At 38.7% G+C, this 24,087-nt stretch overlaps 1 protein-coding gene across 14 annotated transcripts in view; it reads left to right on the forward strand.

Moving 5' to 3' along the window:
* The window catches only part of myo18ab (myosin XVIIIA b), a 218,052-nt gene extending 199,132 nt beyond the window's left edge, over positions 1 to 18,920 (forward strand). For 10 of the 14 annotated variants that reach the window (XM_073053414.1, XM_073053417.1, XM_073053416.1 and 7 more), the window contains 3 exons: positions 7,772 to 7,879; positions 8,245 to 9,632; positions 17,040 to 17,177. In XM_073053414.1, the coding sequence (XP_072909515.1) occupies positions 7,772 to 7,879; positions 8,245 to 9,628 (1,492 nt within the window). In that variant the 3' untranslated portion in view covers positions 9,629 to 9,632; positions 17,040 to 17,177. Of the gene's footprint in view, positions 1 to 7,771; positions 7,880 to 8,244; positions 9,633 to 17,039 lie in introns of all 14 variants that reach the window. The other 4 variants (XM_073053423.1, XM_073053424.1, XM_073053426.1 and 1 more) reach the window with 1 other exon arrangement.
* Positions 18,921 to 24,087: the final 5,167 nt, after the last annotated feature.

Raw genomic sequence — 24,087 nt, forward strand, 5'->3', positions numbered from 1 at the left:
TCCTAACGACTGGTAAAAAATATATATACTGCAGCCTACCAGGAAAAGTTATTGATCGCCTTTAACTTAAAAGCAGCGTTCGCTCAGATCTAATGCCGCTCGCCCCCACCTTCCCGTTTATCGCAAACCGGTATTTCCCACAAGACGCGGCGAAACCAGGTGTGACGTCATAGCATCCCGGGATGTAGTACAGAAAACAAATATAGTTAAAACACTTCTAACTTTAACTAGAAATTACTAACAAATGAATTACTAAGCGAAAATATTATAAACTAAATAACTGCCATAAAGGCAGCACAATGCTTTTCTTCGAGTGTTTTCCATGTTGATGAGGGTGAGTACAAATGACTGATTTACAATAATTTAATTGTGAAAGTGCGCTTGATTTATCGTACAATTTCATTGGACCTCTGTGAACTACTCATCAATTTTATTGGTCTACTGTTACGAGGCAAAATGTTTTTGGCGGCATGAAAAAAAATCATGCATTAGCCGCACCGTAGTAAAGGCCGCAGTGTTCAAAGCTGTTCAAAATGTGGGGAAAAAGTAGCGGCTTATAATCCGACATCTACGGTACAGTTGACATTTTGGGGCGAGACCCTTCGGACAGTTCCTCCAGCATTTTGTGTGATTCTGGCATGGTCTTGAAGGACTGGAAGATTGAAAATGTCACTCCACTTTTTAAGAAGGGAGGAAGACAAAAGAGAGGAAATTATTGGCCAGTTAGCCTAACCTCAGTGGTTGGGAACATGTTGGAGTCTATTATTAAGGATGAGGTTTCAGGGTACTTGGAGACAAATGATAAAGTAAGTCAACGTCAGCATGGTTTCTATAAAAGGAAATCTTCCCTGGCAAATCTGTTAGAGTTCTTCGAGGAAGTAATAAGCAGGGTGGACAAAGGAGAGGCAGTAGATGTCATTTACTTGGATTTTCAGAAGGTATTTGATAAGGTGCTACACATAAGGCTGCTTAACAGGATAAAATCCTGTGGCGTTACAGAAAAGATATTGGCATGGATAGAGAAATGGCTGATAGGCAGGAGGCAGTGAGTGAGAATAAAGGAGGCCTTTTCTGGTTGGCTGCCTGTGACTAGTAGTGTTCCTCAGTGGTCAGTATTGGGACTGCTACTTTTCACATTGTTTGTCATTGATTTGGATAATGGAATGATGGCTTTGTGGTGACATTTGCGGATGGTACGAAGATAAGTGGGGGGTAGGTAGTGCTGAGAAAGCAATGCGATTGCAGCAGGACCTAGACAAATTGGAAGAATGGGCAAAAAAGTAGCAGATGGAATACAGTGTTGGGAAATGAATGTTAATGAATTTTGGTGAAAGGAACAATAGTGCAGACTATTATCTAAATGGGGGTTCAACACAAGAGGTGCAGAGGGACTTGGGTGTCCTCATGTAAGACTCCCAGAAGGTTAACTTATAGGTTGAGTTTGTGATAAAGAAGATAAATGTAATGTTAGCATTTATTTAAAGGGGAATAGAACATAAAAGTAAGGAGATAATGCTGAGTTTTTTATAAGACACTAGTCAGGCTGCATGTGGAGTATTGTCAACAGTTTTGGGCTCCGTATCTCAGCAAGGATGTGTTGTCATTGAAGAGAGTCCAGAGGACATTCACAAGGATGATTCTGGGAATGAAGGGGTTAACATATGGAGAGTGTTTGGCAGCTTTGGGCCTGTACTCACTGGAATTTAGAAGAATGCAGTGGGATCTGATTGAAACCTACCGAATGTTGAAAGGACAAGATAGGGTGGATGTGGTGACGATGTTTCCTGTCGTGGGGGTATCCAGAACTGGAAGACACAGCCTCAAAATTGAGGAGTGACCTTTTAGGAAAGAGGCAAGGAGGAATGTTTTTAGCCAGAGAGTAGTGAATCTGTGGAATGCTCTGCCACAGACCACGGTGGAGGCTGATAGTTTCCTGATCGGTCAAACCATCAAAGGGTATGGCGAGTAATCAGGTGTATGGTGTTGAGTGGGATCTGGGATTAACCATGATGGAATGGTGGAGCAGACTTGATGGACTGAATGGCTTAAATCTCCTCCTATGTCTTATGGTCTTGTATATGACACCAATTATAATTCAGAATCTATTATAGTGCTAGAAATTAATAGCTTTAAACCACTATAAGAAGGCAGTAGCACTAAAGTTGGTCTTTAGGAATAGTACACATTCACAGCTGATGAGTTTTATGCAATATTATATAAATATAATAAATTGAATGGTGGATGTTGTCTACATGGAGTTTAGAAGGACCTCAGGCAAAATCCCGCTTATAGGCTGGTCCATAAACATGTATCCAATGTGAGGTAGCAAATTGGATACAAAATTTTCTTGGTGGTGGGAGGTAGAGGGTGGTAGTAGGAAATTACTTTTCAGATTGGAGACTAGTAACCAGGGCTGTGCCATGAGGACTGGTGCTGGAATATTTATTGTTCATTGTAAAAATTAATGATTTGGAAGACAACTTGCTAATCAAAAGTTTGCAGATGACACCAAAATTAATGGTATATTGGACAATGAGAAGTTCGTTTAAAGTTACAACAGGATCCCAATCAACTGTGAAAGCAAGAAGGAGAATGGTAGATGGAATTTAATTCAGACAAGTGTGAAGATTGATACTAGGGCATATATAGTCTTGGTGTTTATTGAACACCAAGACTTTGAGGTACAAATACCTGGTTCCCTGAAAGTGCAGATACAAGTGAACAGAGTGGTAAATAAGGCATATGGTATGCTTGCCCTCAATGACTGAGGCATCGAGTATAAGAGTATGGACACCATATGATAGTCAAATTGTTGATTAGGCCACACTTAGAGTTGATTACTGTTCTGATCAGGGTGGTACAAGAATTATCTGATTAAGCCAAAGACTCACAACAGTATGGCTTGAACAAGAGATTGGATAGGCTAGGATTCTTCCCTGGATTAAAGGAGATTGAAAGTTGACCTTTTCAGAGTTTTATAAAATTATGAGTGGTGTATGTAGATGGTCACAGTCTTTTCCTCCTGTGTCAAGAGAGTCTTCAGACTAGAAAGCATTGGTTACGATGAGAAGGGAAAGATATAAGTGGGATCTGAGGGGCAAGGTTTTTATACAGACAGTGATGGATATATGAACAAGCTGCCAAAGGAGTTAGTAGAGGCAGGTACAGTTATAACATTTTCTTCTAAACCTTTCCTATCCATGTAGTTGTCCGTGTTGTAGAACTTTATGCATCTGTATGAATCTTGGATCCATATCTTTATAATGCAGGAAACAATGCATTTTCATTTGCATTGCACCTAAACATGTGCCTGAGTTTCTGACAGCTGTGTTTCTATCTTCAATATATTCTAAAATTTAGATTGGAAAAAGTAGAAAAAAATTCTCCCTTCATAGCAATCGGCTAATTCTGACTAAAGTCTTCATTCTTTTCTATCTTTGTCAACATTTTCATTCTCACAAGCTCTGTAAAAATTCTGTTGTTTTGACTTGGTAATTATCAATTTGATGGTAAAGGGTGCATTCCCAAATCTGTTTTTCACCCACCTTGGCCTTTCTTCCCAGAATTCCTTTTAGGTGGTTCCATTACCATTACAGGTAGTCCCCGAGTTATGAACGTCCGACTTACGAACAACTCGTACTTATGAACCGAGGAAGGAGAACGCCATCTGCCATTTTAAGTCGGATTGCGACGCTGTCCGCTATTTTAAGTCATTGCCATTGACACTGTGTTGAGTGTGTAACTTTGTATTTGGCTTAAATTTTTCTTAGCAAGATTCACCCTGACCCCCCCTCCCCCACCTTTTCCGGTCAGCTGGAGGTGCAGTGAGATCAGCGCCGGGCTCGAGAACGAATGTTCCCGAGTTCGATCCAGTGACAGACCGCTCCCGAGTGCACCGGGTTGATGTCAAGCTCGCAACTCAACCTCGTAAAAAAAAGCCACCTCCGGTTTAAATTCCCACGTAGAATATTGAGGAGGCTCAAGTACCCAAACCCAGCACAGCCCCCACTTGTCCCATTTAACCTGTCACAGTGCGGTGGACATTAGGACCTGGGGAATTCAGTGTGGTGGTCCTTAGGACCCAGCGGCAGAGGTCAGGACCCGCCGCCCGCAGTGTTTCTGATCTGTTGACGGGAAGCGATCATGATTGAAAATAAAGTGGAAATATTAAAGCGTTTGGAAAGAGGTGAAATATGATCGGTCATTGGAAAAGCGTTGGGCTACAGTTGGTCAATGATCGGAAGAATTTTAAAGGATAAAGTGAGAATAATGGAGCATGTGAAAGGCCCTGCCCCAATGAAAGTTAAAATTGTTCCTAAGCAACGCAGTGGTTTAATTATTGGAATACATACATTTCTTAAGTGTTTTATATGCATAGAAAGGTAAAATATATACTAAGACAAACGTTTGATTAACTGATGCTAAGTAATACCGGATGTACTTGTTCTGATTTGCGTACAATCTGACTTAAAGATGGACTCAGGAACAGAACTCGTTCGTAACCTGGGGACTGCCTGTATAAAACCTCTCAAATATTTGTGATTTTTTAAAAAAGTGAAAAACATTCAATAAACCAAAAAATCTCCACATTTGTGACACTCAAACATGAAAATTCATTAGAAATTATCTCTTTCTTACATGCCTGTTGAAAATGGATAGGGTAAACTGGTGCAATAGGTTGACTATTTTTCTTTCATCTCTTGACCCCTTTGATCAAATCCTGCCTGCTGATGCGAATAAGATTTAGGTAGCTTCAGTCAGTTTCCTAGTAGACAAAAAGTGTAATAACTTCACCAAATTTAGTACTTAATTGGTAATTCCAAATTAACCATAGGATGATCATTGATGAGAATAAAGGTTTTATTTTTTAAAGTGGTGTCGTGAACTATGGAATGTCATACGTGTAAATGCTGACTTTAAAAGCAAAAGATCAAAGTCTTCTCTCTCCCCCCCCCCCCCCCAATGGATGTCCATCACCTTGGGCATCACACATTTGTTGAAAAGCAGCTAATATTTGAAGATCTGTATTAAAAGGATTATGCATATTTTTTCTGGTGGCAGTATGGCATAGTGGTTAGCACAATGCTTTACAGTGCCAGTGATCCAGATTCAATTCCCAGCTCTGTCTATCAGGAGTTTGTATGTTCTTCCCATGTGGGTTTCCTCCAAGTGCTCTGCTTTCCTTCCACAGTACAAAGATGTACCGGTTGGTAGGTTAATTGGTCATATTGTAAATTGTCATGTAGTTAGGTTATGGTAAAATTGGGGGTTGCCTGGCAGCATGGCCAGAACAAAATTTTCTCAACAAAAATAAATAGATAAATAAAATTACTCAGTTAGCACAATACTTCATCAAGGTGAGACGTTGTCATGAACTGGAAGTGCAGAAAGAGATGAGGTAGTTTGACTGTAACTCATTATTTATTGTCCATAGGATCTGTACAACACATTCTGAAGGAGTTTATTTTGACTTCAACACTTCAGTAATAATGAACTGCTCCCAGATATCTGATGCTATTTATTTTGGAATGCAGTCTCAGGCTGAGTCCTGGGATCAAGGACGGTTTCTGTGGAGGCTGATAAGGCCAACACGGGAACTGTTTTCACTGACAGAGCAGATAGTTTGTGATGTGTTGTACTGCTGTCCCTGGTTTCACAAGACTTCCCATGCACATTACAGCAGAGAGAATAAGGGTGCAAAACAAGACTGCTGGAACAGGGAGGAACTCCACATGAGGCCATTAGCACATGGGAAAGATGTTTCCTGAAAACCCTCTGAGAAATTCACTAGGGAATAATGTGTGATGTGTAGGATTTTCATAACTGAAGAATCTTTGTTCTGAAATTTCATATTTTCTACTTTTGCAGTACCTTCACAACATTGTCAAAGTCTCCAAGGCCATGAGTGGTGAAATGTTGGCTCTTTTCCAGACAGTGTCAGGGTATCTTCAAATTAGTTTAAGGGAGTTCATGGATCTTCTCTGCTCCAAGAGAGCCATGTATATTTCATTTGTCTTTGCCAGTAAGCAGCATGCAGTGCTGCACATGACTTCACAAGAGTTACAGTCTCCCCCAAGTTACAAGATACTCTTGACTATATTTGCTTCAGGTTATGATTTTTCAACTTGGAGAAATAGTGCAGATAGAAAGGATTCTGTTTCCTCGTTTTCTACTGGCCTTATAGTCATCCACTGGGCATAATTTTATCATTCCACAGCAGTCTGCTGTGCCATTTGTGTTTGAACTTCTAAGACTCACTAGAGGGTAAAAGATAAAGATTTGATCATTTAGCTCTTGACTTGGTGTGTGATCCACACCCAAATGGCTATTGCATGTATAATATAAAGTGCTATGGTGCAAAAAAATGGGAATGTCCAGTCAAATAATTTTGCTGCAGAGGTTTTGTTGTATTTGGCCAGTCTCAAGATTCAATGCAGTCCACTATATTCTGCACATTTTTGTTGTTATAAATGCTTGTTTCTCATGTCCCATTTTATAGCCAGCAGGGAGATGAAGCAAGTCAACACGTCCAGTTCGTCTTTGGTCTATCTGATAAACCCATCAAATTATTCTACCAATTAGCACAGTGTCAATTCTCCATTTTAACCATAGATCTTATTTTCCTTCCCTCCACAGTGCATTAACTGTGCAGCCTCTGCTCTATGTTGTGCCATGAGTCATTTTAGCAGGATACAGTTACTGATTTCTGTTACCTATTACAGCCACATGCATTTGTTTTTAAGAACAGGCCGGATATAATCAGTACATGCTAATTTTAATTGATGCACACAAACCTGCTCTTGCAATAAGGCAAATGAGGCAATTGACAGTGTAATTAGCATTGCTTGTGGTATAATGAAGAGGTAGCATAGATTTAATGTGCTAGGAATATCAGGTCAAATTTAGACAGGGTCATCATAAAACATGATTTCTTTGTGTCTTTATAGGGATGTACAATTCTTGTCTCAAATTGATTTTAAATGGGATCCTTCAGCTTAAATTGTCTTTTTACTTTTTTTTTAAAAAAAACAGCTGATCTAGGATTGCTAGATTAGAGTGGGCAGAGCCAATCAAATTGCCTATTTTGCCTAGTTACTCAGTGCCAAGGTATTTGGTAGTACACAGAAAACGCTGGAGGAAGTCAGCAGGTCAGGGAGCATCTATGGAAAAGAGTAAAATGTCGACTATTTACTCTTTTCCATAGATGCTGCCAGCCCTGAGTTCCTCCAACAGTTTGTGGGTGTTGCTTTTGATTTCCAGTATCTTGTGTTTGTACTTAGTAATGCCTGAAGAATATGTAAAGGTGTTCTTCAAGTGGTATATTTGAGCTTGCTGATTATTAGCTGCCTTAGTGCATTATTAGCCTGTCAGTAGAATTGTCAATGATACATATGAACAATGGTGTTTTGGGTAAAGTTTGCATAATGGGATCGGATAAAATACTAAAACTGAGATACTCCCCTTGCTCAAAACCAACCAATTGTCCAGAAGTATCAGATTATTGTTTTATAATGGGGTCATTAATAATGTTTACATCAGTAAAGTGGAATAATAGATAGATCTCACTGCATTTGTTACCAGTGTTTTAAAACATTAATTGTATGTGTAATAATATATTTAACAAATAAAATCTATGAGCTGGAACATAACAAGTATACTACTTACTGAAATGGATCTCCTTGCTTTTGCATGAGTGTCTTACCTGAATACATCATTATTCCTTAAGAAAGAAATTTATAAACATGTCTTTTCAATCCATGTCTTGAAACAGTGAATGTGATTCAGACACAGACTCTGAAGTTGAAAAACGTGTGGATGGTGTCAAGTCCTGGCTGTCAAAGAACAAGGGCTCAGATGATGGAAGCCTAAAAAGCTCAAGGTTAGTCTAAAATTAATTCATCACATTTTCTTTTCACTGCTTTGATTCTGAAATATACACAGTGACATTCTCACTAATGATATCTTAAAAGATCTAATTGAGTATTATTTTCCTACCTTAATAAATGCAAAATGAAGATGGCTTTCCAATTTATTGCAGTAAAAAACTGTTGTTATGGATTTAGCTTCTAGATACCATGCAAATTGAGCCATCACAAGTGCCTACTTCAGAAGCTATTTTTGAATGTTTTTTCTTTATCTTTTTCTTTAACTGACCATTACTGTTTTATTTATTCTATGTATTCTACTTTATAATTCATTTACCTTTATCTTCTTTTCCTTTGTTTCCCATCTTCTTGTAATCAGATTTTCTGTTAGTTTAGACCTGAAAGAGGGGAAGGAAGGAAAGGAATTAAAGGAAGGGAGAGAAGTGGAGGACTCTAGACCTGCTTCTGTAATGAGTTCCCTCAGCTACCGTAAACGAGGGAATATGAAGGATTCTCTCAGTGGTAAAAGTAATAATGATTCTCTTCTCTCAACACTAAGTAAAGAACGATCAATGTCACCCGAGAGATCATTTCGAAAAGCAAAGAAAGCCACCAGTACAGACAATTTAAATGACAGCTTTTCTACTACTTCATGGAAAAAAATCCAAGCAGCTGATGACTTGGATGATGGGGGATCTGTTATTTCTCAGGCATATTCAGAGGCAACGAGTAGAGCAAGGAAAGGATTAGACAGGAGATGGGCCTTGACCAGTCCTGACTTTGACAAAGCTTCTACTGTTTCAGTTCCTGTAAGCCGAGCTTCCATAAGACGTAGTTTGGAAGCTGACGATGATGCAAAATCATCTGTGAGTTTTGCTTTAACCAGTCCTCCATCCAGTTTGAGAAGAAGCCTTTCAAGACTCGATGATAATCGTAGTGATGTGTACAGTCCAGTTAGTCCTTTGCTCAACCGTAGATCAGAATTAGGACTACAAAGCTCAACCCTTAGTCATTTAGACACAAGATTATCCATTTCAAAAAGTAGATTTGGTGAGTTGGAAGATGATGATGCTGCACCAAGTGTGGCACTAAGTGAAAGGTCATTATATAGTCAGCACTCTGTAGGGCGAAGTTTCAGTGTTCCTCCCAGACCTAGATCATCTGTTTCAGATGAAATGTCATCAGAAAGTTCTAATGTTAAGCCAGTAGGTCACCGGAATTATTTGGATCCAGATTTAGAGGCTGCCATTAATGAGGTTCTGGAATATAAACCAATTACATTTAAAAGAAGTAGTCTAGACCCAGAATCTGATGAGAATGAAGAAGAAATGAATAAGCAATCAACCAGCCTTCGAAGATCATCATCCTCTTTAGATGTAAGTAAGTCCCAAAATAAGAAATGCAAAAGCAAGAAAAGCAGAAGTTCTAATTCTGAGTCATCCTCATCAGAAGAGGAGCATCGAAAGAAGGGCTCCAAGAAGCATTCTAAAAAGTCTAAGAAAAAATCAAGAAAGAAGGAAAGTGACTCTGAATCATCAGAATCATCCAGTTCCTCCTCTTCAGGCTCTACAGTCTCATATCGAAGTATCAACAGTGTCAAACGAAGTACAAAGAAAAGAGAAACTTATTCACAAGGTGATGATGGTAAGGAAGATAAAACTGATGAAAATTCTGGAAAGAAAATGAAGAAAAGTGACAAGAAGAGAATGAAACAAGTAGACAGTGTGATGATGAAGTACTTGTACCGACCAGAGAGTGAATAATGAAGTAGGTTTCTATGAATCTGTGTGAATCTGGACAAAAGCTGCATGCTTAACTTTTAATTCACCTTCTCTAAGTTACTAATATTGGGGAAAAAAACTAAGTTTTGCAGTTAACAATGTGTTCTGCAGCAATTGAGAAATGGCATGGGGTGGAATTGGGTTGTAGTTTGGAATAGGTATGAGACTGAATTCAGATCTAGCTTTTATCTGTGGGATAAAAGTCTCGTTTGAGATATTGTGAGGGTCTTACGTTAAATGAGTTGAGGTGATTCAATCAATTCCTAATGGGCGTGGGTCTACAGCAGAGCCTTGACTATAATTAGGTTCTATTTGGTAATTACATAATTGCAGAGGCCACAGAATGGGTAGTATGTGAAATAAATAAAATATCAGTGCAGAAACAGGTAAGCTGCTAAAGTTAATGCGGAAAAGAGGAAGTTCTATGTTGCAACTTACTGCCATATAGAAATGTGATACTGGGTAGAAGGAATGTTAATCTTGATGCTCAGTAAAAGGGTATGTTTGTGATGAACGTCTGTTTATTGGTGTCAAGAGAAGTGTGAGTAAAATTGGGTGGGAGGCATTAACATAAGGTCACAAACCTAAATCCATATTTCTTTCCATGAAGAAAAAAACGGAAGACCATAAGATATGGGAGCAGAATTGGGCCACTCAGCCCATTAAGTCTGCTCCGCCATTCCACATTGGCAGCTTTATTATCCTTCTCAACACTATTCTCCTGCCTTCTCCCTGTAACCTTTATGGCCCTGACTAATTAAGAACCCATCAATCTCTGCTTTAAATATATTCAATGATTTGGCCTTCACAACTATCTGTGGCAATGAATTCCGCAGATTCACCACCCACTGGCTAAAGAAATTCCTTCTCATCTCTGTTCTAAGTGGACTTTCCTCTATTCTGAGTCTGCATTCTCTGGTCCCTGTTCCCTCAACACTACCCTGCCCCTCCACCTATCTTTTTATCGTCGCAAATGTGGCCACAACGCCATCAATTCTATCACTCAAATCATCGACGTATACCATGAAAAGAAGCAGTTGCAATATAAAACCATGCCAGACAACGCTTCTCACTGCTAGCCAACCAGAATAGGCACTATTTATTCCCTTCTGCCGGTTAGCCAATCTGCTATCCATGCTAGTATATTTCCTGTAATACCATGAGCTCTTATTTTGTTATGCACCCTCATGCATGTCACCTTGTCAACGGCCTTCTGAAAATCCAAGTAAACAATATCCATTGACTCTTCTTTGCCTATCCTGCCTGTCATTTCCTCAAAGGATTCCAACAGATTTGTCAGGCAAGGTTTTCCCTTAAGGAAACCATGCTGACCTTAGACTATCTTATCATGTACCCCCAAGTATCCAAAACTTCATCTTTAATAATGGACTCCAACATCTTCCCAACCACTGAAGTCAAGCTAACTATCCTATAATTTACTTTCTTCTTAAAGAGCAGAATGACATTTGCAATTTTCCAATGCTCTGGAACCATTCCAGAATCTAATGATCCTTGAAAGATTATTACGAATGTCTCCACAATCTCTTTAACTATTGCTTTCAGAACCCTGCTGTGTAGTCTATCTAATCCATGTGACTTATCCACTTCCAGACCTTTCAGCTTCCTAAGTACTTTCTCCTTAGAAATAGCAACTACACTCACTTCTGCCCCCTGACACACTTGAATTTCTGGCATACTGCTTGCTGTTTTTTTTCCCCACAGTGAAGACTGACGCAAAATATTTAAGTTCCATTTCTTTGTTCCCACATTACTACCTCTTCAGTGTCATTTCCAGTTATCCAAAATCCACTCTCGCCTCTTTTTTTAGTTTTTATATATCTGAAAATCTTTTGGTATCCTCTTTAATATTTTTGGCTATGTTACCTTTCATATTTCATCTTTTTTATCCTTATTGGTTGTTAGTTGCTTCTGTTGGTTTTTAAAATTTTCCCAGTCCTCGAACGTCCCACTAACTTTTCCAATATTATATGCCTTCTCTTTTCCTTTTATACTACTGTTGACTTCCCTTGTCACCTTTGGTTGCCACACCCTCTAGAGTACATCTTCATCTTCGAGATGTATCTATCCTGCACCTTCCAAATTGCCCCCAGAAACTTCAGCCATTGCTGTTCAACTGTCAACTCTCCTGCTGTCTCCTTCCATTTAATTTTGGCCATCTCCTCTCTCATGCCTCTGTAATTCGCTTTTTTCCACTGTAATACTGACACATCTGACTTTATCTTCACCCTCTCAAACTGCAGGGTGAATTCTATCATATTATGATCATTGCCTCCTGAGGATTTCTTTACCTTAAACTCCCTATTCAAATCTGGTTCGTTACACAACATCCAATCCAGCCTTTCCCCAGTGGGCTCAACCACAAGCTGCTCTAAAAAGCCATCTCGAGGAAATCTGCAGATGCTGGAAATTCAAACAACACACACAAAATGCTGGTGGAACACAGCAGGCCAGGCAGCATCTATAGGGAGAAGCACTGTCAACGTTTTGGGCTGAGACCCTTCGTCAGGACTAACTGAAAGGAAAGATAGTAAGAAATTTGAAAGTAGTGGGGGAAGGGGGAAATGCAAAATGATAGGAGAAGACCGGTTCCCCTTGTCCTCACCTACCACCCCAGCAGCCTCCAGGTCAACGCATCTCTCCCATTTCCCACACATCTGCCCTCACCCCATCCGCCCGCCACCCCACTCAGGATAGGGTTCCCCTTGTCCTCACCAGCCTCCAGGTCCAACGTATAATTCTCCGTAACATCTGCCACCTCCAACGGGATTCCACTACCAAGCACATCTTTCCCTCCCCACCTCTTTCTGCTTTCCGCAGGGATCGTTCCCTACGCGACTCCTTTGTCCACTTGTCCCCCCCATCCCTTCCCACTGATCTCCCTCCTGGCACTTATCCTTGTAAGTGGAACAAGTGCTACACCTGCCCTTACACTTCTTCCCTCACCACCATTCAGGGCCCCAGACAGTCCTTGCAGGTGAGGCGACACTTCACCTGTGAGTTGGCTGGTGTGGTATACTGCGTCTGGTGCTCCCGGTGTGGCCTTTTATATATTGGTGAGACCCGACGCAGACTGGGAGACCGTTTCGCTGAACACCTACGCTCTGTCCGCCAGAGAAAGCAGGATCTCTCAGTGGCCACACATTTTAATTCCACGTCCCATTCCCATTGTGATATGTCTATCCATGGCCTCCTCTACTGTCAAAATGAATCCAAACTCAGGTTGGAGGAACAACACCTTATATACTGGCTGGGTAGCCTCCAATCTGATGGCATGAACATTGACTTCTCCAACTTCCGTTAATGCCCCTCCTCCCCTTCTTGCCCCATCCCTGACATATTTAGTTGTTTGCCTGTTCTCCATCTCCCTCTGGTGCTTCCCCCCCCCCCCCCCCACCTTTCTTTCTCCCGAGGCCTCCTATCCCATGATCCTTTCTCTTCTCCAGCTCTGTATCACTTTTGCCAATCACCTTTCCAGCTCTTAGCTTCATCCCCACCCCCTCCGGTCTTCTATCATTTCGCATTTCCCCCTCCCCCCACTACTTTCAAATCTCTTACTATCTTTCCTTTCAGTTAGTCCTGACGAAGGGTCTCGGCCGGAAACATTGACAGTGCTTCTCCTTATAGTTGCTGCCTGGCCTGCTGTGTTCCACCAGCATTTTGTGTGTGTTGTCTAAAAAGCCATCTTATAGGCATTCTACAAATCCCCTCTCTACCTGCATATTGAAATTTCCCTAGACTATCATAATATTGCCCTTTTTACATGTCTTTTCTATTTGCCATTGAAATTTATATCCCATATCCTGGTTACTGTTGAAGGGCCTGTATATAACTTCTATTAGGGCCTTTTTACCCTTGTGGTTTCTTAACATGACTCACAAGGATTCTGCATCTTTTGATCTGATGTCATCTCTTTCTATGGATTTGATTTCATTGTTTTTAAACCAACAGAGCCACCCCACATACTCTGCCTACATGCTTGTCCTTTCAATACAAGGCGTATTCTTAGATGTTGAACTCCCAACTATGACCTTTTTTCATCCACAACTCTGATAACTACACCATCATACTTGCAACACTCTTAACTATGCTATTAGATCATCTACCTTAATCCTTATACTGCGTGCAATCAAATATAAAATCTGCAGTCCTGTATTCATCATCCTTTTTGATTTTGACCTCGTGTTACACTTCATCTCATCCCAATGACTGCAATTTCATCCTGTCCATCCTCAGTCTCATTACACACTCCCATCAACTTGTATACCAACTGCCCTATCCGCAGCACTATTGCTCTGTTCCCATCCCCCTGCGAACTTAGTTTAAGACCTCCTTAACAGCTCTAGCAAACATGTCCACCAGTATCTTGCAAGGAAGCAATCAACAGGCTAAGTCACTTCAGTTGAGAAACCTAGTAAAGGAATTTTTAAAAATGAGGAAGAAAACAGGTTTAAAGTTACAAATAAAGGGGCAATGGAGACAAGAGGGGTTAGGGTATGGAGAAAAAATGTAAAGGGAACAATAACTTTTAAGAACCTGTATTGGCATACAGAAGAGAAAATAAGGAATTGCACTGAAACTGTAAGATATAGTCTCATGTGGTGGAAGCAGATTAAAGGGGCCTGGATAGCAGTAGGATAGAGGTAAAAAAGGAAATTGCTGTCTCAGTTGTGAAATCCAGTTGGTGTTGAAGGTCAAAGTGTGCACTAGGAATTGCAAATAATATGGACACTTTAGAATGCTAAACGGAAGGTGACGTGGGAGGGCAGGGAAGATGTCTGGTAGTGAAATTTTGTTGAAGGTCATGGAAATTATGGAGGGTCATCTAACGAATGTGGATGTGTGCAGATGAGGACAAGAAGAACCTAATTATTATTATGGGTTGTGGATGAAGGGTAGAATCACATTTTTCTGTCCAGTAGGATAGGTTAATATTAGCCCGGGGATTCTGAAATATTTTCTGGCGTTTTCATTCCTCATCTTAATGAATGTATGAAAATGCATGGTTTCTTTTATGCTGAAATAACTTTAAACTATCTTCAGCAGTATTAACATTCTTAACATTAAGTGCTAAATGTGTGTGGTGAATATTTTATCCAATTTCCTTGATGTGGAAGTTACTGTCTGTATTATTTTCTTCCTCACACCTTTTCATATTTAGGTTTAAGTCTTTCAAGACAGGGTGGTAGAAGATTAAAGGCTTACTATTTATGATTCTACTGTCCTAAAGTTATAGACATTGCACAATTTCTTTTTCAACCAGCACTGAACCTTTATTCCATAGTATACCAAATTTTATCTCAATGTAATTGAGATGTTATGTAGTAATAGTTGTCAAGGTTAACAATATTTAACAACAACTTGCAAAATTACTGATGGCTGGTACATATGCCTCAAAATACATTGTAGCTGCTTGCTACCTAGCATTCTTAACTTTGATAAGTGGGTTAGCTATATCTGTGGCATGATGCTGGTTGGAGTTCACTGAGTAGTTAATGTGTTCTAGTCTACAGAAAAGGAAAGCTGAAATCAGCTCTCTTAATGTTTAAAGTGGAATTACTGCTAATTTTCAGTAGTTAGCTTGGTATTCTGTAGCTCAACATTGCATTAAATTTCTGATAGAGAAGTTAACAGAAACTAATCCAGTAACTTACTCATACACATTTATATAAAGAGCAAAATGATAGTAAAACTCCAATAAACTAGCATCAGATTGTTCAGAAATCCTGAAGGTCAATCCATAATGGGAGGTGAGGATCCAGAGCGTGAGTGAGGTGTGCCATTGGATCAAGAGTCCAGAAAGCAGCCGGGTTTGGGACCTGACTGTGAGTAAGGTGTACAGTCAGAGCTGGAGCTGAGGTCCAGAACACCAGAGGCGAGGAACCTGGGTAGATTTGCAACTTGAGCGAGGATCTCGTGCTGGTAGATTTTCCAAACACAAGAGCTACTGTAGATGCTGGAAATCTTGAGCTGCACAAACAATGCTAGAAGAAACTCAGCATGTCATTCAGCAATTATGGAGGGGAATAAATAATCAACATTTCTGGTCTGATGAAGAGTGATAGTTAAAATTATGAGGGAGATAGATAGAGTTGACGTGGATAGGCTTTTTCCATTGAGAGTAGGGGAGATTCAAACAAGAGGACATGAGTTGAGAATTAAGGGGCAAAAGTTTAGGGGTAACACGAGGGGGAACTTCTTTACTCAGAGAGTGGTGGCTGTGTGGAATGAGCTTCCAGTAGAAGTGGTAGAGGCAGGTTCGATTTTGTCATTTAAAAAAAAAATTGGATAGATATATGGACAGGAAAGGTTATGGGCTAAGTGCAGGTAGGTGGGACTAGGTGAGAGTAAGCGTTCGGCACGGACTAGATGGCCTGTTTCCATGCTGTAATAGTTATATGGTTAAGAACATTGAGATAAAGTTGCAGCTCTGTAAAATTCTAGTTAGAACACACTTGAGTTCTGCATTCAGTACTGGTCACCTCATTATACAATAGATGTGGAAGCTTTAGAGGAGAATTACCAGGATGTCAGCTGGATTGGAAGAAATGTCTTATGAGAAAAGGTTGAGCATGGTATAATATTTTTCTTTGCAGGAAAAGAGAATGAGAGGAGACCTGATAGTAGTGTACAAGATGATAAAAGGCCTAGAGTAGACAACCAGCATCTTTTCTCCAGGGCAGCAATGACTAATAGGAGAGGACATACTTTTAAGATGATTGGAGGAAAGTATATGAGCGATATCAGATGTAGGTTACTTACACAGTGAGTGGTGGTAGAGTCAGATAAATTAGGGACATTTAAGATAAGCACATGGATGAAAGAAAAATGAGGACTGTGTGGGAGGGGTTAGATTGAATTTGGAGTAGTTTAAAATGTTGACACAATATCATGTGCCAAAGAGCCTGTACTGTGCTGTACAGTTCTATATTTTTATTCCCCTCCTTAGATACTCCCTTATCCAATATTTTGCGTGTGTTAATATATTTCCTGCTCCTTGAAAATTCACTGGGTTCACCAGAACATTTATTGTACTATTTTGCAGTATGTGAAAATTTGAAGTCAAAGTTGATTTAGGTATCCAGTCGTATGCTAGACTGGCATCACCTAAGTCCCAATGGTGCTAGATTATTGGAGTTTTTATATATGTTTTATTGTCCTTTTATAACCTCTGCAAGCATAAACATTTGATACTTGCTGAAACTTAAATGCACATTTTGAAGGTGGAAGTACATCAAAACTGTGAAATTGTACCAGGGAAGGTTTAACCCAATATTGATATGGAGTCAATATTGCATCAATATCTATTCTCTTGCGTGACAATTTTTTGTAATAATCTCTCCAACCCCTCCCATTCCATTCCCATCTGTTTCAGTCCTCCCTTGTATCGTCGACACATGACTGTTGACGACTCTGATGATAACATGGATGGTGTGGAAGACTACTTCAAATCCAGGTTGGCAACAAGACGACCACTAAGCAACAGTGATAGTGACAGCAAAATTGTGGACTCAAACGCATAGCAACAATCATGGTTCGCTAACAACATGTTCATACTAACTAAAAAAGTACAGCAAGTGACGTTTGAATTCCTGGGATTTTACTTCAGTGTTAAACAACAATAATGGTAAAAACTGAAACAGGATGAATGAAGTATTGGTATAATTTTGGTTAAAGAAAAGTTTGCATGATTTTGATGGACTGCATTTACTTGAAACTTAATTTGGTGTACTTGGATTGGTATTTCTTACAAATATGGATGCTGCTGCTTTCATTTGAATATTTTGGAACCTTGAGATACATGGGTTTATTTTTGTCTCCCTATAGCTTTGGCTGAAATTTCTTATAATTGCCTGCTTTCAAATTCTAATTTAAATTTGTCATCTCTGGTTGGATTTAGGGTGCCTCTGAGGTTTACATGTAATTTTTACCTAAGCCAAAGATCAGTTTTTCTTATTCAGCTGTGGTAAACTGGAAACACAAACTAAAATAATAGCAAAACAAAGCAACTATTGGCTTCAGACTTTTTTCCCTTTTGAGGTGTGTGTGTGTGTGTGTGTGCATATGTTAATAGTTTATCAGAAATACTTTTTGTGGGTGGTTTGTTGTCTCTTACACATTGTTTATCTTGTAATTTGAAACACAAAGCAAAGAGATGGAGTTGATGCCATACATCTCACAGAGTACTCTGACACAAATACAATTAATAACTATTTATATATTTCGTCTTCATTGAATAAGGTATATTTCCAGAGGATAGACAGTAATTAGAAAGATAAGGCACTGGGAAGATAAATGCCTTTTAAACGTAATTATTGAGTTCCAATAATGTATATTTTTACCTCATCATTACGATTGTTTATACATGAGGAACATAATGTCAAAGTGTAATAAATAACATCTTCTGATCTCAATTAAATCGCTGTATAATTTGGATCAAATTTGGTATGATGTCTGCTAATGATGGCTTGGGGTTAAATGAATGTCATAAATTCAGATAAGTCTGTTTCATAATACCTATAGCCCCCTATTCTTCTCTTCAAGGATGGTAAATCACTTCATTATATTTGTTTTCTTAAATTTTGGGGTATGTTGTATATAAAATTACTCCTTGTATTATTGTTTATCGATCCAATTAAGTAATTAAAATCAACGTTAGAGGTTTGTTACATTCTATGAAATAATACCATCTTTATATATTGACTCAGTTTTCATAATTTTGCATGGATTGTTTAAAATAATTGTCTCAATGACTAAGACATTTGTGTATAAAGCCAACAGCAAATACTATTCTGATTTCTTTTCTTAAATGATCAGTGACTCATTTTGCCATTAGTATTGAATTTGAAAATCTTATCTAACTGTGCACTTTTCAAGAATGCAGTCTATGTACATCTTTAGTTAGTAGAAATAATAGCAAACATTACAGTGCTGCAAGCATTATTAATACTTGTACTGAAATGTTATTAAATGGTACTGTTTGATTCATTTAATCAAAATGTAGCACTGATGTACAAAGTCCTGTTATACAATGAATTTTCAAATTGGATTGTTACAACAGAAGAGTTATGTAGTTCTGTCTTCAGAGTTTACTCTTACGGTTTAAAGAAAGCAGAATTACCAGAGGAACAAATGTGTAAGATGTGGATCAATTTCAATTGATTTGAAAGATAGCAAACATCAGAAACCCATACTTTCCTCAATTGTGTATTTTTTGACTATTTATGTTTCAAAATAAACTTTTTGGTTGTCTTTAGAGGGTCTAAGATTAGGTTTTTTTTTTAAACATATACTTTGTTTTTCAAAAAGGGGAAATAGCTGAAGTCATTTTTAATTTTTTGCCAAATTTCCTTAATCTCATTTCCATTATTCTTTTTCATTTGTTCTCTCATTTCATATTTGCTAACTACTATTTTTGCAGAACGTTGTACTAAAAGTGTTACCTTGAACTAAATTAATTGGTGAAGATCAGTGGCTCTGTGTAAAGAAGCTACTAATTGAATATGGCAAAACTTGCTATTTCGAGATTGAGCTACTCAATATACAACTTTAAGAATTTATAATGTCTGCCACATATGTAAAATTATTTTATAAAATGACACCAATTTTCAAATCCAAAAAGTCATGAATCCCTTAAATTATTAAAAAAGGGTAGAGGTTGCATTAATAGATTACATATTTCTTAAAGAGAAACAAAAATACAAACAAATGAGGATAGCTCTATCAATAAATATCATTTATTGATATTTTGTAAAATTACAAGACTGTAGCTATTAAATACACTGATTAAATTAATCATCAGTACAGTGATAAAGTTAAATACTTGGGTTTACTTCTGCAATTAGTGATAATTGGGAAATGTCATATTTACCTTGATTATAATTGTTTTCTTTTAAATGGTACAGATTAATTTCTCCCAATATGTATTTTAATAGAAACCAATTAGGAATACTAAAGTGACTAAACTACACAAACATTTACTCTATATTTATATTCACTTTGTATATTTTTTGTATTCTTATAAAATTCTTTTAACCTTCAACAGTAGTCAGTTGGCCCAGGAATGAGATGTTCACCCATCAGGTCAAATGTAACAATTGTTGTTACATGTACCAAGATAAACAGTGAAAAGCTAGTCTTGCATACTGTACTTATACAGATCAAATCATCATGCAATGCATTGAACTAGAATAAGGTAAAATCATAATAATTTAGAATAAAGTCTAAAAGTTACAGAACAAAGTGCAGTGTAAGTAAACAATAAGGTGCAAGATCATAACAAGGTAAATTATGGACAAAAGTCCACCTTATCATAGAAGAGATCCATGCATGAGTTTGATAACAGCAGAATAGAAGCTGTCCTTGAGCCTGGTGGTATGTTCTTTGAGGCTTTTGTATCCTCTGTCTGGTGGGGAAGGGGGGGGGGGGGGGGGGGAAGAAAAGAGAACATACGTAGGCCAGGCAGTATCTATGGGGAAAAAAGTACTGTCGACGTTTCAGGCTGAGACCCTTCGGCAGGACTGGGGAAAAAAAATGAGTAGATTTTAAAGGTGAGGGGATGGGAGATTGAAACACAAGGTGATGGGAGAAACCAGGAGGGTTTCCATTTCCCATTCCTGTTTCCCACTCTCACCTTATCTCCTTACCTGCCCATCACCTCCCTCTGGTGTTCCTCTCCCTTCCCTTTCTTCCGTGGCCTCCTGTCCTCTCCTATCAGATTCCTCCTTCTCCAGCCTTTTATCTTTCACCAATTGACTTCCCAGCTCTCTACTTCACTCCTCACCCCTCTCAGCTTCACCTATCCCTACTACCTTGTATTTCTTCCTCCCCCTCCCCACCTTCTTACTCTAATTTCTCAGCTTTTTTTCTCCAGTCCTAATGAAGGTTGTTGACCCAAAAATTTGTTTACTCTTTTTTCAAAGATGCTGCCTGGCGTGCTGATTTCATGTAGAAGTGTGCATACTCCAAAGGACCTCGGTCTCCTCAGGAAGTAGAGGTGATTTTGGCCCTTCTTGTATCTAGGTTCTGTGTTGGTGCTCCACTCGAGTCTGTCATCCAAGTGCACCCCCAGGTACTTGTGGGTCCTTACCACATTCACGTTCTCACCATCAGTAGTAACGGAGCAGTGAACTTCCTAAAATACATCACCATCTCCTTTGTGGTACTGATGTTGAGCTGCAGATAATTCAGCTTGCAACATTTGACAAAGTCCTCCACCCGTCCTCCCTTTATACACCCAACTATTGCAGAGTCATCAGAAAATATCTGTGGATGACACGACTCAGTGCTGTATCTAAAGTCCGCGGTATACAGGTAAACAGGAAGGGATCCAATACAGTCTCCTGTGGGGCCTCAGTGCTGCTTATAGCCAGGTCTGACACACAGCTCTGAAGCTACACATACTGCGGTCTGCCATTGAGTTAGTCATTAACCAGGGTACAATGGAAGTACAAACCTGCATTGAATGGAGTTTTTCCCTCAACAGTGAGGGCTGTATGCAATTGAAAGCACATGAGAAATCAAAAAACATGATCCTCACAGTGCTGTCCTGCTTATCCAAATGAGAGTAGGCTCTGTTCAGCATGTAATTGACAGCATCATCAACTCCGATGTGCTCCTTGTAGGCAAACTGCAGGGGGTCACGGGCTGATCTGACCAGAGGTTGGAGGTGAGCCAGGTCCAGCCTCTCCAGGGTCTTCCTGATGTGTGACAAGGGCACCGGAGAGTAGTCATTCAAGACTTTCGGTTGACCCTTCTTGGGTACTGCAACACATGATGTTTTCCACACAATCAGGACCCTTTCCAGGCTGAGGCTCAGATGGAAAATGTGCCAGGTATAGTTGAAATAGAAATATTTATCAAAATTATCAATTGTGATTCCCATCAGAAAATGGCTTTAACCAAGTCAACTTTGAAATTCTTTGAAGTGCTGTCCTTGGTGTGTGCCTGCAAATTGAAATGCAGAATTCTTGCTTCAAGAAAATGTAAATTGCTTTTGAAGTGAAGGCTCTACTGTACAAATATTGTAGTGGCCGTTATTGGCCTGAGCAATATCCCTGAATAGCTGTGACCTGATATGTTTACTCATTTTTTAGAAGGATACATTGCCAGAATTAATATAAATTATGCCACTCTGCTCTTAGTACGCTCATTTCACATCAATGTTAATTGACAGCACACTCTCAGGTCTTTTCTAATGCCAGTTCACCTAAAACCACCAACCATATCTTCCATTGTCATTGATACTGCCTCATCTTATTTTTAAAGCAATTACTGATTAAGTACAAAGTAAATTGTTCAACTGGAGATTATTCAGAAACAAAAGATGTAGCAAAAACTCATTTGGTCAGGCAACATCTGTGGAAAGAGGAAAAGAGACAACACTTCAGGATGAAGAGCCTTTGTTGAAATTAGGAAAGAGGAAAATGATAAGTTTAAAGTTGAGAAGCTAATGTGGGAAGAATGGATAGGAGAAAATGATTCATTATCAGGTTGAAGCTAAGGTTGCTGCAGGGCTGAGGTGTTAGTGAAGTTGTTGGAATGTGACAAGGAAATGCAATGTGTTATAATCCTCTAAGTTAAAGTCCATTAGTAACTCATGTCCACAGCAATGCTAACCCCAAATATTCCTTAATCTATTGATCCGTTTCCTCAAACATCAACTTAAATCTAACTTTCCATTTTTATTCAGTTCTGACAAAAGATTTAACCTGAATCACTAAATGTTTTCAAAAATGAATTTTGACTTGGTGTTTCCAGAATGTTTTTTCTTTTGTTTTCAATCACCAGTATTAGTAGTTTTTATTTACCGGAGATCATTCAGAATTCTTTTCTGAATTGCGGATTCTATTTCCCAATGTTTGTATATCTTTGACAAAGAGAACTGCTCACATGGTGGGAAGCAGAAGACATTATAATCTTGATTTATTGTTAAAAGTAATGATGAAATTCTATTTCTGTAGCATTGTATTCCATGTCAGAAGACACTTGTCAGGTAAGTGATAAAGGATGTTTCAGAACACAACTTGTAGAGCATATTTTATATCTGTGTAATCAAACAAATATGGAAAAGTATCTAATCCAAATGACTGTAATTTTTGGAATGACTTTCCCACCACACACGTTTGCAAGCATAGATTGTCAAGCATAATATTCTGGGTAATACCACCATATAACCAAACTAGATCTAAGATAGCTCGGAGCAGAGAAATAAAAAGTTTCCACAGTGGGGAATTGCAGGAACCTATCAGATGGAAAATGTAAACCACAAAGGTATGGTTTTTTTTTTTATTAATGCTTGTAGGACATGGATAAATTAGTTATTATACGACTTAAATATCGAAAGAAAAACAAATGAGAACTGAAAATACCCAGTATTGCTGTCTGTCCTTGTACTATCTTGTATGGAGATGATTCTGTTAATTGGCATGTCAGATTGAATTTTTATTATGTATGCCTGTAACTTAAAATGAGCTCAAACTTCAATTTCCCTTGTGGTGAATCTCAATGCTCCTGCAGCAGCCCTGTCAAAAATAATTCTTTGTACTGCCGTTTTGGTGATGGCATAATTTATCCAAGTCATATTCTGTTAGTGAGGAAAGTCCCAAATGTCTGTATGTTATTATTTCTTGTGAGAAGGGAAGATTTAGTCTTTCATTATTTTTTTTTATTTTGAGATACAGCACAGTAACAGGCCCTTCCAGCCCAACAAGCCTGCACCACTCAATTACACCCTTGTGATCAATTAACCCACTGACCCATATGTCTTTGGAACATGAAAGGAAACCGTGCACCCAAAAGAAACCCATGTAATCATGGGGGACACCATACAAACTCTTTAAGGACAGCTGCAGAATTTAACCCAGGCTGTGTGAGCTGTAAAAATAACCATTATGCTATGTGCCACCTTTTACAAGAATTGATTTTTTTTATTGTATTGGAGGTATAGTTCATTTTTAGCTTGACCAAAGACCAAATTCACTCAATGTTTGTGATGGATGGGATAACAGAAAAAAATGCACAGGTCTTCATTTGTTTTATTGAATATATTCAAATTTAATGATATTAAAGAAAGAAGGCAATGTACTTACAATAGTAAATTGGGAATAATACTGATAGGCTGGAACTTAGAATTCAAATCCCACCACAGTGACTGGGTAAATTAATTCTGTTAATTGAGTATATCTGGCTTTTAATTTCTATAATGGCAAAAATCACCTCAGGCAAGGAAACCTGCCATCCTTACCTGGTCTCTCCCTCCTGCTCCAAATTTATAAGTTGACTCTTAATTGCCCACAGAAAAGGTTTTGCGAAGCACTCAATTGCACCCATTTGCTATTATAAATGTGCCATGAGAATGGTAATGGTCAGAATTGCAGCTCACAATCACATTCTTAAAGACAATAAATGCTGTCTTTGCTAGC

This window comes from Hemitrygon akajei, chromosome 8 (genome assembly GCF_048418815.1).
Source record: "Hemitrygon akajei chromosome 8, sHemAka1.3, whole genome shotgun sequence".
Classification (NCBI taxonomy): Eukaryota; Metazoa; Chordata; class Chondrichthyes; order Myliobatiformes; family Dasyatidae; genus Hemitrygon; species Hemitrygon akajei.